The sequence below is a fragment of the Littorina saxatilis genome, linkage group LG3, assembly GCF_037325665.1.
Source record: "Littorina saxatilis isolate snail1 linkage group LG3, US_GU_Lsax_2.0, whole genome shotgun sequence".
NCBI classification, from domain to species: domain Eukaryota; kingdom Metazoa; phylum Mollusca; class Gastropoda; order Littorinimorpha; family Littorinidae; genus Littorina; species Littorina saxatilis.
In genome coordinates this window covers 43,133,302-43,147,797 of record NC_090247.1, presented here as the reverse complement: position 1 = coordinate 43,147,797, position 14,496 = coordinate 43,133,302, and the positions used below count along the sequence as shown (strand labels likewise).

The 14,496-nt window shown below is 43.6% G+C and overlaps 2 protein-coding genes across 3 annotated transcripts in view; one reads left to right on the top strand and one right to left on the bottom strand.

The window, feature by feature from the left end:
* Positions 1-14,496, top strand: part of LOC138962432 (dynein axonemal heavy chain 5-like) — a gene marked incomplete at its 5' end in the record, with an annotated part of 134,548 nt that overhangs the window by 7,925 nt on the left and 112,127 nt on the right. For both annotated transcript variants that reach the window (XM_070334240.1, XM_070334239.1), the window contains 9 exon segments: positions 320-501; positions 8,993-9,112; positions 9,547-9,748; positions 10,243-10,338; positions 11,010-11,273; positions 12,203-12,268; positions 12,833-13,062; positions 13,595-13,746; positions 14,179-14,386. In XM_070334240.1, coding sequence (XP_070190341.1) covers positions 320-501; positions 8,993-9,112; positions 9,547-9,748; positions 10,243-10,338; positions 11,010-11,273; positions 12,203-12,268; positions 12,833-13,062; positions 13,595-13,746; positions 14,179-14,386 — 1,520 coding nt within the window.
* LOC138962433 (uncharacterized) lies at positions 2,658-6,536 on the bottom strand. Its single transcript, XM_070334241.1, has 2 exons — positions 5,393-6,536; positions 2,658-3,077 (listed from the first exon to the last, which is right to left on the bottom strand). Exons 1-2 carry the CDS (start codon positions 5,673-5,675, stop codon positions 2,980-2,982), a joined length of 381 nt encoding a protein of 126 aa, XP_070190342.1. The 5' UTR covers positions 5,676-6,536; the 3' UTR covers positions 2,658-2,979.

Genomic DNA, 14,496 nt, shown 5'->3' with positions numbered 1-14,496 from the left:
AATATGAATGCTACTTCATATGGCAAATTAAGTCTGTGGTACACCTATCAATACATCTATCATATGGGTGCACTTCAGTGTATTACTGTTGTAATATGCTCACAACAGCATTCCATATTACATTTTGCAGACCCACCTAAGAGTGAAACAACCAGTCAGCAGCATAATTTGAATTGGTGTACTGTTTTGTTTTGTTTGTTATTTATTGTTGTTCTTTTTTTCTGTTCTCTGATATGTTCAAAAGGTATCTTGCTTAACAGCAAATGGGTATGGAATCAAAAATCTCTCACTAACATTTTCTCCATAAAATATTTTCCAGGCCTCCATGATTGAGCACATCCCCAGTCTGATGAACGCCATCCGCATGATCTACAGCATCTCTCAGTACTACAACACCTCGGAGCGCATGACCTCTCTTTTCGTCAAGGTCACCAACCAGATGATCACCACATGCAAGGCCTACATCATGCAGGGTGTGTCCAAGATCTGGGAACTCCCAAGGTGAGGAGAAAGGAAGAATAAGTCGAGTAAGGCGAAATAACAACATTTAGTCAAGCTGTCGAACTCACAGAATGAAACTGAACGCACTGCATTTTTTCACCAAGACCGCATACTCGTAGTTTCGTCAGTCCACCGCTCGTGGCAAAGGCAGTGAAATCGACAAGCCAGAATAGTGCGGTAATGGTCGCGCTGAGTAGGATAACACGCTTTTCTGTATCTCTATTATTTTTAGCGTACTGAGTTTGTTTTTAATCCAAACATATCATATCTATATGTTTTTGGAATAAGGGACCGACACGGAATAAGATGAAATTGTTTGTAAATCGATTTCGGACAATTAATTTTGATCATAATTTTCATATTTTTATTTTTCAGAGCTTGTTTGTAATCCAAATATAACATATGTATATGTTTTTGGAATCAGAAAATGACGAAGAATAAGATGAAATTGTTTTTGGATCGTTTACAAAAAAAACATTTTTAATGACAAGTTTCCGATTTTTAATGACCAATTTCATTAATTATTTTTTAAGCCACCAAGCTGAAATGCAATACCGAAGTCCGGCCTTCGTCGAAGATTGCTTTGCCCAAATTTCAATCAATTTGATTGAAAAATGAGGGTGTGACAGTGCCGCCTCAACTTTTACAAAAAGCCGGATATGACGTCATCAAAGACATTTATCGAAAAAATAAAACAAGTCGCGTAAGGCGAAATTACTACATTTAGTCAAGCTGTGGAACTCACAGAATGAAACTGAACGTAGTCCGCCGCTAGTGCAAAAGGCAGTGAAAGTGACGAGCCTGTTTGGCACGGCAGCGGTTGCGCTGTGCTTCATAGCACGCTTTACTGTACCTCTCTTCGTTTTAACTTTCTGAGCGTGTTTTTAATCCGAACATATCATATCTATATATTTTTGGAATCAGGAACCGACAAGGAACAAGATGAAATAGTTTTTGAAACGATTTCGGAAATTTAATTTTAATCATAATTTTTATATTTTTAATTTTCAGAGCTTGTTTTTAATCCAAATATAACATATTTTTATGTGAAATCAGTGGAGACAAGGCAGATGAGACACAGTTCACACAATTAACATACAATCAAAAAACAACAGAGTCAATGTATAGTGTTGCTGCAGTAGGCCACCGAAGTGACAATTATTTTATTAAATTCTGTAATTATTTTACCTTACCTATGTTTTTCAAGAATAGATAGTTAATTGCCCAACCTGTTAATTAATTTAGTTTGGGATTCTCATGGAATCCAACAATTGAATTTCATTATAAAATCTAGAGAGTCCATAAAGCTTTTGGGGCTGTTCCGCCATAACGCTGACAATTGAAACGTAAGTTTGATATTATTTAGATATATGTTTATGCCAGATGCCACAGTCGCCGGCTGCTCAGCCCAAAAACCGCTCAGGGCGAAAGGGAAGTAGTCTGGACCTGGTGCAACTGTGGACTATAGCCTAAGTTTCGGTTCCAGACCAATCAATAATGGTACTGCACCGAAGCTCAAACGGTGGTGCCAGCACACCCTGGCAGCATGCAGAATAAAAATTGTCAGAATCAAAAGTGAATAGGAGCCAATAAGGGCATGAAATGTAATAAACCATGGACAGCATTATGGCATGGACAACCCATCGTTAGACTAGAGGCTAACTCATTCCAGTGACAGGAACTAAAAGTACAAGCAAATTTACTAACATACTGTATTGAGCAAGGTGACAACAATAATAGCTTGCAATATGACACCATGACAAGGATAAGAATCTAAATTTCCATTGCAATATGTAACAAAGGGGATAACTGGTAAACATAGGGATGGGTGGGAGGGAAAAGACGAAGAATAAGTCAAAAGTAGACAGAGCAAAAATGATGTTGTCTGTAGGTATAGACAAAGAAGAGAGTGACCTAACGAGGTCAAAGGGAAAGCATCCACGCTAAGCTGGCTGGCACAATCTCTGGCATTACCCAGCGATTGGTCCATGTGCTACTCATAAATATTCATGGGGTTACAGCAGAGGAATTCCGATTTCCCATAAATGTCCTTGTTACCCACAAGACTTTTTATGTGAAATCAGTGGAGACAAGGCAGATGAGACACAGTTCACACAATTAACATACAAGCAAAAAACAACAGAGTCAATGCATAGTGTTGCTGCAGTAGGCCACCGAAGTGACAATTATTTTATTAAATTCTGTAATTATTTTACCTTACCTATGTTTTTCAAGAATAGATAGTTAATTGCCCAACCTGTTAATTAATTTAGTTTGGGATTCTCATGGAATCCAACAATTGAATTTCATTATAAAATCTAGAGAGTCCATAAAGCTTTTGGGGCTGTTCCGCCATAACGCTGACAATTGCCAGGCAATTGGCTGCGCAGCGCCAAAAGTAGGAATTAAGAGAAATAGTGGCCTATGCAACAACACTGATTAGGGGGAAATCCAACGGATGGAGACAAAGACGTGTCATCATATGAGTAGATTTGAGCAGTGTTCTGGTAGCGGCCCTCCTCCGTGTGGTTGGTAAAGACTATGTTGTTGTTGTGGATACCGAGCAGGAGAACATCCTGCACAAATTGAAACAGAGAGATTCCCGGCAGTAAAATGGACACATAAAATGTACGGAGTCATAATACTGTCTGCCTTTGGAGGAGAGCTGAAAAAGTCTCTGCAGGAGGTTAGTCCAAACAGACATGCATGACAGGGCAGTAACCATAATAACCTGGGACAGGTTACAGAGTACACTCTGCCCTTCCTAGCTGTTGCTCCACTGAGAGACACACCGAACAATGCAATGAACATAATAACACTAAGGGGTGGTTACAGAGTACACTCTGCCCTTCCTAGCATAACTGAACTCTGACAAGGCAGGGTTGGACTTAGAGTGCGGACGAATGCCATGAGGACCGTATGTACGTTTTGAAGGCATCCGATTTCCATCTTCCGAGCTGACGGATCTGGGCATCGGACAAGCCTCGCTTGGCTGCTGCAGTTGCTGCCCCTATACGAAAGCTATGACTGTGGTAATGAGATGGGTCAACCTGACAAAAGACCAAAGCTCGTTTGAGCACTGTTTCGAATTCCTTAGGTAGGACTGGTCTGCCAGAAGCGCATGCAAAAAGAGGGCTCTTACCTGGACTGCGCAATTGCAAGTAGGCTGAGGGAGGACGTTGGGTCAGGGACGGCACACATCTTATGTATGTATCCCAGGGCAGACACATACGAGGAGATTGTAGCCGGCTTGTACGACTTATTCGTGAGAAAGGAAATGAACAGTGCAATGGTGCCTACTGGAATGGGAGGTGCTAATGCTAGGCAATGCTTCTCAGCAAACTCTACAAATAAGATCCAGGCTCGACGGTATGACCTGTGAGTGGGTGGAGCAAGAGACGATTTGAGGAGTATATTTGAGGAGTAGGCTTAACATGGAGGTTAGGGGTTCAAGCAGGGCAGCAGAGGTACCTGCACTGGGTTGTGTCATGATAAGTCTATCCTTGGAGGTCTGTTTGGTGAGAATATCCGCCAAGGCCAGATTATCTGTGTAAAAAGACAAACATTTGTTAGCGAGGGACTCTCCCCACAGTTCCACAGCCAGCACGATGGGGTACAGCTCAAGCACGGTGATTGACTGGGAGCGCGCGCCACAGGTCGTGCCATGTCCCAGACAACCACTGAGCCAAAGACTGCTCCATAACCTAGTGAACCAAATGCATCTGTGAACAGGTTAAGTGAATCCGAGATCAGGAATCTGCCAGGAAGAACAAGAGGTTTGCCATTGAAAACTTTCAGAAACAATGTCCACATGAACATGTCAGCGCGGACTTCTTTCGCAATTCTGATAAAGTGATGGGGCTTGGACACACTGACAGTCTGTGATCAGAATCTGATGGTTGACACCAGATAGATGGTGCCTTTAAAACATTCAAAATGTGACCAGTATTACATTTACAACCAGACAGATGGTGCCTTGAAAACATTCAAAATGTGACTAGTATTACATTTACAACCAGACAGATGGTGCCTTGAAAACATTCAAAATGTGACTAGTATGACAACCAGACGGATGGTGCCGTTTACATTCAAAATGTGACTAGTTTTTATGTATCGTGGGCTGGGTGAGAGAAACGGGGCTGAAAGGATTGCTGGGGCTGTGATCCAAATTGAAACTCCTGGGAGCGATTGCCTCTACCGCGGTTGTTTAAAAACCGAGGCAGGATTGAAAAGGGGTGGGTCACTGGTTTGGGGCAGTGGGTGATTGGGTGAAATGCTCTGCACCCAGCATTAAAACACTGATGTTGATAAGAACATTGCGTGCCTGCTGAGCATTCACCTGATTTGTGGAAGGAAAAACATGCCCCGCTGGGGATGGGGACTTGTTGGGAAGTACGAGGGAGGGAGTTTGTAAGCCCAAGGGAGGTTGGGTGGGATGCCATCGTGGCATTCATATAAAGTTCCAAGTGAGTGGTACCCCAAATGGCTTCCCCTCGCTCGATCAGGCGACGAAACTGGGCGTCATAAAAACGCCAGTCGCCCCGCTTCCCTGCCATCTTGACCACGACCTCCATGTGGTGAGCTAGCCCAGGAGCTAGCTCAGGCCGTCTCGCAGTGACGATGGCAGAAAAACGGTTCCAAGCCAGGGTCCATGTGGTTGGGTCCATTTGGGGCTTCATTTTGGGGCGCTTCTGTAGATAAAGGCCAGTTGGGGAAGTCGGGTCAAACGCAAAGAGAGGGGGTTCATTAGCGGGATCTTCCAGTAGGTCATGTAGGTCAATAAATTGACCCTGCCAAATTTGGTCTTTTAGTTTTCCCGAAATAGTGGCAGTAACTGGGCTGGAAGACGATATAAAGTGGGACTGACCGGGGGTTACGGGAAGGGTGGTACCTGTAATATTGGTGACGGCGTTGTCGATCACGTTCATCACAGGGTCCTCGGGGAGCTCAGCGGCAGATTCCAAGGCCACCAACGCCTGGAGGACGGCCTGTGTGACCGCTTGGAAAAGCGCCGGGTCAGGAGCTGCAGCTGGGGGAGCAACTGGTTGTTGCCTGGCTCCCAGGGGGGCGACATCAACTGGTTGTGCTTGAGCCCTGATGGGTCCCCGGGTTGGTCTCCTCAGTTTGGCCATAGCCGAGGCAACACCAGCGGCAGCTCTGCGCTTAGGAGGCATGCTGCAAACCAGGAATACAAACGGGCAGCCGAACTAGTGTTCTGTATGGAGGGTGTGTATTCATTGGCACAGAGACATAGCAGGAGAAGGAATATGAATCTATCGTTTACGAAGGCAAATCCTCAATCACACTGTAGTGGCCCAGTCAGCCCAATTAGGCTGAAGGACAAGTGAAGTTCGGAACATAAGTGCACTGGGGCATGCTTGGCAATAAACAGAAAGTGCACAGTGGCATAGAGCCAGTGCTTGGCATCAACATAAAGTGCATGGTGGCATAGTGCCAGTGCTTGGCGATCAACAATGTGCAAGGTGGCATAGTGCCAGAGCTTGAAATCAACATATAGTGCACGGTGGCATGAGCCAGTGCTTGGCAAGTTCAAGGTGGCATGGGACAGAGCTTGAACTGAATCAACATAGAGTGCACGGTGGCATGAGCCAGTGCTTGGCAAGTTCAAGGTGGCATGGGACAGAGCTTAAACTGAATCAACATAGAGTGCATCAACATAAAGTGCATGGTGGCATAGTGCCAGTGCTTGGCGATCAACAATGTGCAAGGTGGCATAGTGCCAGAGCTTGAAATCAACATAATATTTATAGTGCACGGTGGCATGAGCCAGTGCTTGGCAAGTTCAAGGTGGCATGGGACAGAGCTTGAACTGAATCAACATAGAGTGCACGGTGGCATGAGCCAGTGCTTGGCAAGTTCAAGGTGGCATGGGACAGAGCTTGAACTGAGTCAACATAGAGTGCACGGTGGCATGAGCCAGTGCTTGGCAAGTTCAAGGTGGCATGGGACAGAGCTTGAAATCAACATAGAGTGCACGGTGGCATGAGCCAGTGCTTGGCAAGTTCAAGGTGGCATGGGCCAGCAACATAAAGTGTAAGGGGGTATTGGCCCGAGCTTGAAATCAACATAGAGTGCACGGTGGCATGAGCCAGTGCTTGGCAATCAACATAGAGTGCACGGTGGCATGAGCCAGTGCTTGGTAACAAAATGCAAGGTGGCATGGGCCAGTGCTTGGCAATAACAGAAAGTGTACCGTGGCCAAGAACCAGTGCCTGGCAAAAACATAAAATGCAAGGTGGCATGGGCCAGTGGTTGTCAATAACATCAAGTGCACCGTGGCATAGAACCAGTGCTTAGCAATCAATATAAAGTGCACGGTGGCATAGTGCCAGTGCTTGGCAATAACATAAAGTGCAAGGTGGCATGGGCCAGTGCTTGGCAATAACAGAAAATGCACCGTGGCATAGAACCATACAAAAATAGCACATTCCACGGAGGGAGCCGATCATGACGTCATTCCGAAAACAGCCGAACATGTTGGAATTTCGAAAATGCAGGGTGCGGCATATGGCAGAACTCACACCGGCGGGGGCTTTTTAGCGCCAGCCAACAAGGCACCGCGAACTGATTTATAAAACTGGTGCAAACCGTGGAATTTCGAGCCAAGTTGCCAATTTGACGTTGATCGGTCAAACCTTCCATTGTGGTTCCAGAAAGAACCAAAGGCACGCCGCGCACAGACGATGCGAGATCGTTGTTAACACTGAAAGGCCCACAGCATGATTACACATTTTAAAGTAACTTGCGTGTTTTTCTTCCAGAGTGGTTTCATTCATTCGTTTTCTTACACACGAAGGGGCACGTTGGCGAGGTAAAAGCTTAGAAATGATGACGTGAGCGCCGGTCCGAGCTGCTATCACAGCAATACCAAGTCGGGTTTCCGTACCGAAAGGGCTAGTATGTCTTCTTTTTCTAAAGTGTCCAAAGTCTTTCCCCCGCGACACAAAAAAACTTTTGAATCGACCTTTCCCATAAGGTTGAAATCGGGGGGGGGGGGGGGAACCGAGGGTCTGTTCGACCGTAAAAATGGCCTACAATCACGGCGTGCTTTCCTGGCATCACGGCAAAATAAGATCAACAACGAAGAAAAATAGAATGAATAACAGTACCTTAATGATCGTTGAAGCGAAGACACCGGATCAAGTAGAAGAATAGAAGACACAAGAGAGCGAGAAGGAAGTATAAAGAAGAGAAGTCAGGGAAAAGACGAAGAATAAGTCAAAAGTAGACAGAGCAAAAATGATGTTGTCTGTAGGTAGACAAAGAAGAGAGTGGCCGAACGAGGTCAAAGAGGAGAGCATCCACGCTAAGCTGGCTGGAACAATCTCTGGCATTACCCAGCGATTGGTCCATGTGCTACTCATAAATATTCATGGGGTTACAGCAGAGGAATTCCGATTTCCCATAAATGTCCTTGTTACCCACAAGACTTTATATGTTTTTGGAATCAGAAAATGATGAAGAATAAGATGAACGTAAATTTGGATCGTTTTATAATTTTTTTTTTTTTTTTTACAATTTTCAGATATTGAAAAATGAGGGAGTGATAGTGCTGCCTCGACTTTTACAAAAAGCCGGATATGATGTCATCAAAGACATTTATCGAAAAAAAGAAAAAAAACGTCCGGGGATATCATTCCCAGGAACTCTCATGTCAAATTTCATAAAGATCGGTCCAGTAGTTTAGTCTGAATCGCTCTACACACACACACAGACACACCCACACACACACACACACGCACACACACACACACACACATACACCACGACCCTCGTCTCAATTCCCCCTCTATGTTAAAACATTTAGTCAAAACTTGACTAAATGTAAAAAAACGTCTGGGGATATCATTTCCAGGAACTCTCATGTCAAATTTCATAAAGATCGGTCCAGTAGTTTAGTCTGAATCGCTCTACACACACACAGACAGACAAACACACACACACACACACAGACACACATACACCACAATCCTCGTCTCGATTCCCCTCTATGTTAAAACATTTAGACAAAACTTGACTAAATGTAAAAAAGAAAAGAAGAAAAAAAGAAGAAGAGGGAGGTGATGATGTGATAAGCTGTACTGTTTTGATGTAGCGGAACTATTATATTCTTGCTTTGGAAACACCAACACAGTGTTGTTCTGAGGCCTCGGTGTATGGCCACTGACGCATACTTGACCCCTGGTGGGTCAATTATTTGATAGCTTTGACATGTGAGAGCTCATCTGATTGAACTTTTTTTTTTTTAGCCAGAACAGACTTCTACATATTTTTTTTATCCCAGGTTCAACTGACCTAATGGCTTCAGAGTCTGAGAATAACACTGTATTATCAGGGACCCTCTTTGGTTCACCTTTTTGCTGAATCTCGACATTTCATTTTATTTTTAGTGACATAAGCTGTGTTTATTTTAGCACTTTTTAAAATTCATCCCTGATCAGTTATGTGTAAAAAATTTTTTGTATTTCAGATCTGAGCTGCGTAGTCGGCTGGCTGAGTGTGTGAAGCTGAACGAGGCGTACCAGCGCCAGTTTCAGAAAACCAAAGAGCGTCTCAAGGAAAACCCCAACGAGAGACAGTTTGAGTTCAGGTATGTCTGCATTCAGGTATCTTCAAAACTAACGAGAGACAGTTTGAGTTCAGGTATGTCTGCATTCAAATATATCTTCAAAACTGTAGTCAGAATTCCCTGACTGAAAGCTGCTTGGTTTGAATTGTTGTGTTTGTGTGTGTAACTGTGTGTGTGTATGCACATTAGACCCAAGATTGCTGACCAGAACAACAAGAAAATAATGAAAATGTAACTTCTGACTTGTTGAAGGTGCAAAAATGTCAGGTTATACAGGTCTTGCTGTCATGGTGACTCAAACAAGCATCATACATTTATGGCAGGGGAGGGGAGGAGTGGGACTGGGTGGGTAATGGGTAATAGCAATCCATCTATTTGCAGATCTAGCCTCATTAACTTTACATCAGACAGAAAAAACAAAAGTATCGTCATTTTCTGGTGTCTCTTTTCTCCAGTGAGAACTACATTTTCGGCAAGTTTGACACTTTCTGTAAGCGCCTGGAGAAGATCACTGACATGATCAACACCATCGAGATGTTCGCCGGTCTGCCTGACATCAAGATTGAAGGCATCGACGTCATCTCCGTGCGCTACAAGACCATCGTCGACTCCTCCAAGAAGAAGAACTATGACCTTCTGGACCACCGCAAGGGAGAGGTCAGTACTTTTATTTTTCCATCAACACATTTGCTTGAGTGGACATCACTGTGTATTAGTAGTGTATTTTTGAGGAAAAAGGGAACGGCTCATAGTGAGATGGAGCAATGCAACTCAACAAACTAATATGTCCATTTGACTATGTCTGAAGCTTGACTTCTGGCAATTTCAGAAGGTCTCAACCACCAAGGAATAACAATCACCCCATGGTACTGCTGGCTTTGAACAAAATTACAGCAGAGTTTTCATGCTCATGAAGCACCCATGTAAATCGAATAACTGACTTCCCCCGAAAGCGGTGTATGTCTGCCTAAATGGCGGGGTAAAAACCCACTCATGCAAAAAATGATTGTACCGTGGGAGTCTCAGCCCATGAACGAAGAAGCAGAAAAAGAATAACTGACTCACCCCGTGAGCATACACACATGATCAATTTACTTTGTACAAAAGGGTGTCAGCCATGAAGTAGCACTGTTTGTTTCGTTGCGTTCCAGTTTGACCAGGACTACCTGGAGTTCCGTAACCAGGTGGACAACTTGCGTAACTCCATTCAGACCTTCATGGACTCCTGGTTCCAGCGATCACTCTCTGTGAGTCTTGGTCTTCTTATGTAGGATATTCTTACAGGGAAGTAGTCAGGCAATATAAATAATAATAATAAAAATAATAATAATTACCTTTCTATAGCGCTAGCACCAGCAATTGGCTCCAGGCGCTTTACAATTTCATTCTAAAACAAACGAGCAAAACTTTAACAAGCATACAAAGCATACAAATAACTCGGATAAAATAACAACAAAAACACCAACCAATCTAGGGCTTAAATGACAAAAGATAGTTACACTCACACACACATACACACACGATACCTTTATGTGTATGTCATTACACAGAAGACAGCAAAGAATGTTCACTGTACGTAGTGATGGTGGTGGTGATGTAGGTAGTGGTTAACAACATCAGAAGCTAGAAGACTTGCTTTTGTTTGAATACAGCTGACTATAGTTATTGTATACGTTTGAAAAATATATTTTGAGGAAAGATTTCTGATCTTAACTACCTCTGTAGCTATCCTACGATTTTAGATCTTTCTGAGATAAGCATATTCAGTCTATAAGATAGAGGGTGGCTGTTTCCTACCCCCTAATTAATCTACTATGCTATAGTACATTTAAGATCTTTCTGAGATAAGCATATTCGGTCTATAAGATAGAGGGTGGCTGTTTTCCGACCCCCAACTAATCTACTCTGCGTGTTTCAGACGGAGAAAGCCCTGGAGCTGGTGGGCAAGTTCGAAGCTATCAGCGGAGCCCAGCTGGACATGACGGAGAAGTACATGCGGATCATGATGGCGTACGGCCGCGACCTGGAGCAGATCCGCAAGCTGTACCAGAAACACAAGGCGGATCCGGTCATTCCTCGCAACCTGCCGCCCGTGGCCGGTCGCATCGCATGGTCCCGTCAGCTCTACCGCAAGATCGAGATCCCCATGCGGGTCTTCAAGAGCAAAGCAGAGATCATTAAGGTCAGCAAGTAACTGGATGGTTCAGGACTTAACGTTGTATTGAGCCTCACAAAGCTTCGATACTTCCGCATGGAATATATACAGTATCAATTTAGTTGATAAGAAACGGTGTTTACCCGGTTGGGTCCCGTTGGCAGTTAGGCTTTTCTTGACTAAAAACTGTTCAGGCCAGCAACTCATTACTCAGATACTATTAGTCAAGATTTAATGTGCGTACTATGGAAGAGAAGAGTAAGACACATCTTTTGCCTGATAACTTCCGGAATAAGGCCTTCTGTGGAAAAATATTTGAGAAAGTGAAAACAATGTTTGACCGTTGCCAGAGCGGTTTGAAAATCTGTTGTGGCAAAAACACTGGCGGATTATATACCCAGCTTAGTCTTTAAAGTGGTTCCAGTCTGTTGTACTGCTATGTCTGTGGGCATCAAAGTGTGAGATGAGAATCAGTAATATTTTGGTTAATATATTAATGATTAGAATGTTGAGTTCAAAGTTGGTGTTATGAGGTAAAATTAGAATTATTGGGGAGTGAGACGTAAATGTTCTTAACATTTTGGTCACATTTGACATACTTTAAACACCTGTATCATGTTTCAGAACCCAGAGGCCAAGAAGATCATCCGCAATTACAACATTTTGGTCACATTTTACATACTTTAAACACCTGTATCATGTTTCAGAACCCAGAGGCCAAGAAGATCATCCGCAATTACAACATTTTGGTCACATTTTACATACTTTAAACACCTGTATCATGTTTCAGAACCCAGAGGCCAAGAAGATCATCCGCAATTACAACATTTTGGTCACATTTTACATACTTTAAACACCTGTATCATGTTTCAGAACCCAGAGGCCAAGAAGATCATCCGCAATTACAACATTTTGGTCACATTTTACATACTTTAAACACCTGTATCATGTTTCAGAACCCAGAGGCCAAGAAGATCATCCGCAATTACAACAAGATGGCAGGAGTTCTTCTTGAGTATGAGGTAAGGTGAATTGATATTGACATGTTTGTGTGGCTTTTGAGTCATATTTTAATCAATTTCAAACAGCGCCTAGCAGAGAAAGAATTACGGATGAAAGCAAAACTTCAGAAATAATTAAGCACCAGTACCAGTGACAAGAGGACATCCCTGCAACCAGCCAGAAGTGTCTTTAAAATGCAGATGGCCATCTAAAAACCCAAGGTGTCTTTCACTATGAAGGGCTCTGTAAATCTAAAGGCTGTTAGTAATGTATTGAGTAAAGTTGTACATATTGAACTGTTTTTGTTGTCCATGTTCATGTTTCCTTTTTCTACATTTTCTCAAAACAAGGAATCATTAGACTTCTACAGTTTTATTCTTTCGAGTGAGGGTACATTTCTAGCTTTACATAACATAGAAACGTAACTTATAAAAACAGAAAAAGCAGTATAACACTTCACCCGATGGACTAATATTTTCACTTGTCAGCAAATGCACAGTTCATTATGCTGATCAGTTTAACAAAAAAAGTTGTAGAAAATATGACCAGGAAGTCATGAAAATCTCCATCGTTGCTCTTTTCAGATGCTGTACCACCGCGGTTGGTGCCGCGCGGTGGAGGCGGCCAAGAGCGGCCTCAACGCTTCCCTGCTGGTGCGTCACCCGGACACCAACGAGCTGTTCGTGAACTGCGACTCCCAGATCATGGAGCTGATCCAGGAGGCCAAGTACCTTCAGGCAATGGGGCTGGATGTACCCGATGCCGCCAAGGACCTCATCGTCAAGGAGACGGCCATCAGGGACAACCAAGTGGCGTAAGTTTGCTTCTTGCGTTGGCAACACGGGGCGGCTGTCAACCTTTGAAAAATTAAGTAGCAGTCAAACTATCTGTCTGGTAGTTATGAAAACCTGCTTACTCTCTGATATCACGGGTATTTTAGAATGTTCCCATTGCACAGAGGTTAAAGATCCACCTTTAATGGGATCAATCTTTTGGCTAAAATTTGTGTTGCGCAATAGAGCGGCTGTGAAAATAAGCATTTTCAGTATTTTGAGATTTTGTTTTCATTTGTTTATCTTAAAAATAGACACCCACCCCCCCCCCCCCCCCACACACACACAGACACACAGACACACAGACACACACACACACACACACACACACACCCACACAAACACACACACACACACACACACACACACACACACACACACACACACACACACACACACTCAGACACAGAAAGTTGAGAAAAGAAGCGACAGCAATAAACAAAAAAACAATTACAGTGAAACAACAAGAACAAACTGGATCATGTTAACCAGAGAATATATTTTGTCTGTCAGTCTGCAGGAGATGCTGCTGACGTACAATCGCATCAAGGATGGCATCCCGCAAGTTCTGGTGCCACTGATGAGGCCCTTCACCAACCGTGTGGAGGAAGCCATCAAGCCTGGAGTGACTTCCCTCACCTGGACTTCTCTCAATGCCGCCGGCTGTAAGTTACACTCTCTTTTGCTCAGTTCTGCATTCTGCTGTCTCTTTTGCTCAGTTCTGCATTCTGCAGTCTCTTTTTCTTATTTCTGCAGTGTCTTTTGCTCAGTTTTGCATGCTGCGGTCTCTTTTGCTCAGTTCTGCAGTCTCTTTAGGCACTCTTTTAATTTCACCGTTCGAACAGTATTTTCCAGAGAGACTTTAAGGTACCTGTTTAGGAATTTTCCTTGGTGCAAAGACAAGAAGATGCAGTTGTATCACAATACAATAGAACTTTTCTTTTATGACTTTGCTTTTCCTGTTCATAAGGTCTGTAAACTTACCGCCATTTTAAGACCTGGTTTTCTGAGAGTTTGAGAGGTCTTAAAAGGGGGGTGCTCCACTTTGATTTTATGTTTACTTTGAGACAAACCTTACGATTCCTTTTCTTTTTCAGACATTAACTTGATCTATACTGAGATGGCAGAGCTGGATAAGCTTGCCAAGACGGTGACAGACATCCTGGATTGTCGCATTGAGGCCGTGCTTAACGATATGTCCATCACCGCCCTCTGCGACCTGCCCGAGGAGGAGGCCATCACCGCTGAGAAGTTTCTGGAACTCACCACTAACATCGTGAACCAGGCTTCCGAGCAGCTGGCTACGTGAGTGGGCTGTTTCACGTTACACAGTGAGGGTCCTCCCAAGTTATGGAGACTGAGATGGACCCTTGTTATATGTAGCCTAAGCAGAGTTACATGCAATGTCAACTAAA

Excerpts from the sequence above, each read along its gene's own strand:
- LOC138962433 (XM_070334241.1), bottom strand. The coding sequence starts at position 5,675 with ATGCCTCCTAAGCGCAGAGCTGCCGCTGGTGTTGCCTCGGCTATGGCC. Across the intron at positions 3,078-5,392 it reads CGCCGTCACCAATATTACAG|GATGTTCTCCTGCTCGGTAT; the intron begins GTACCACCCTTC and ends CAATTTGTGCAG.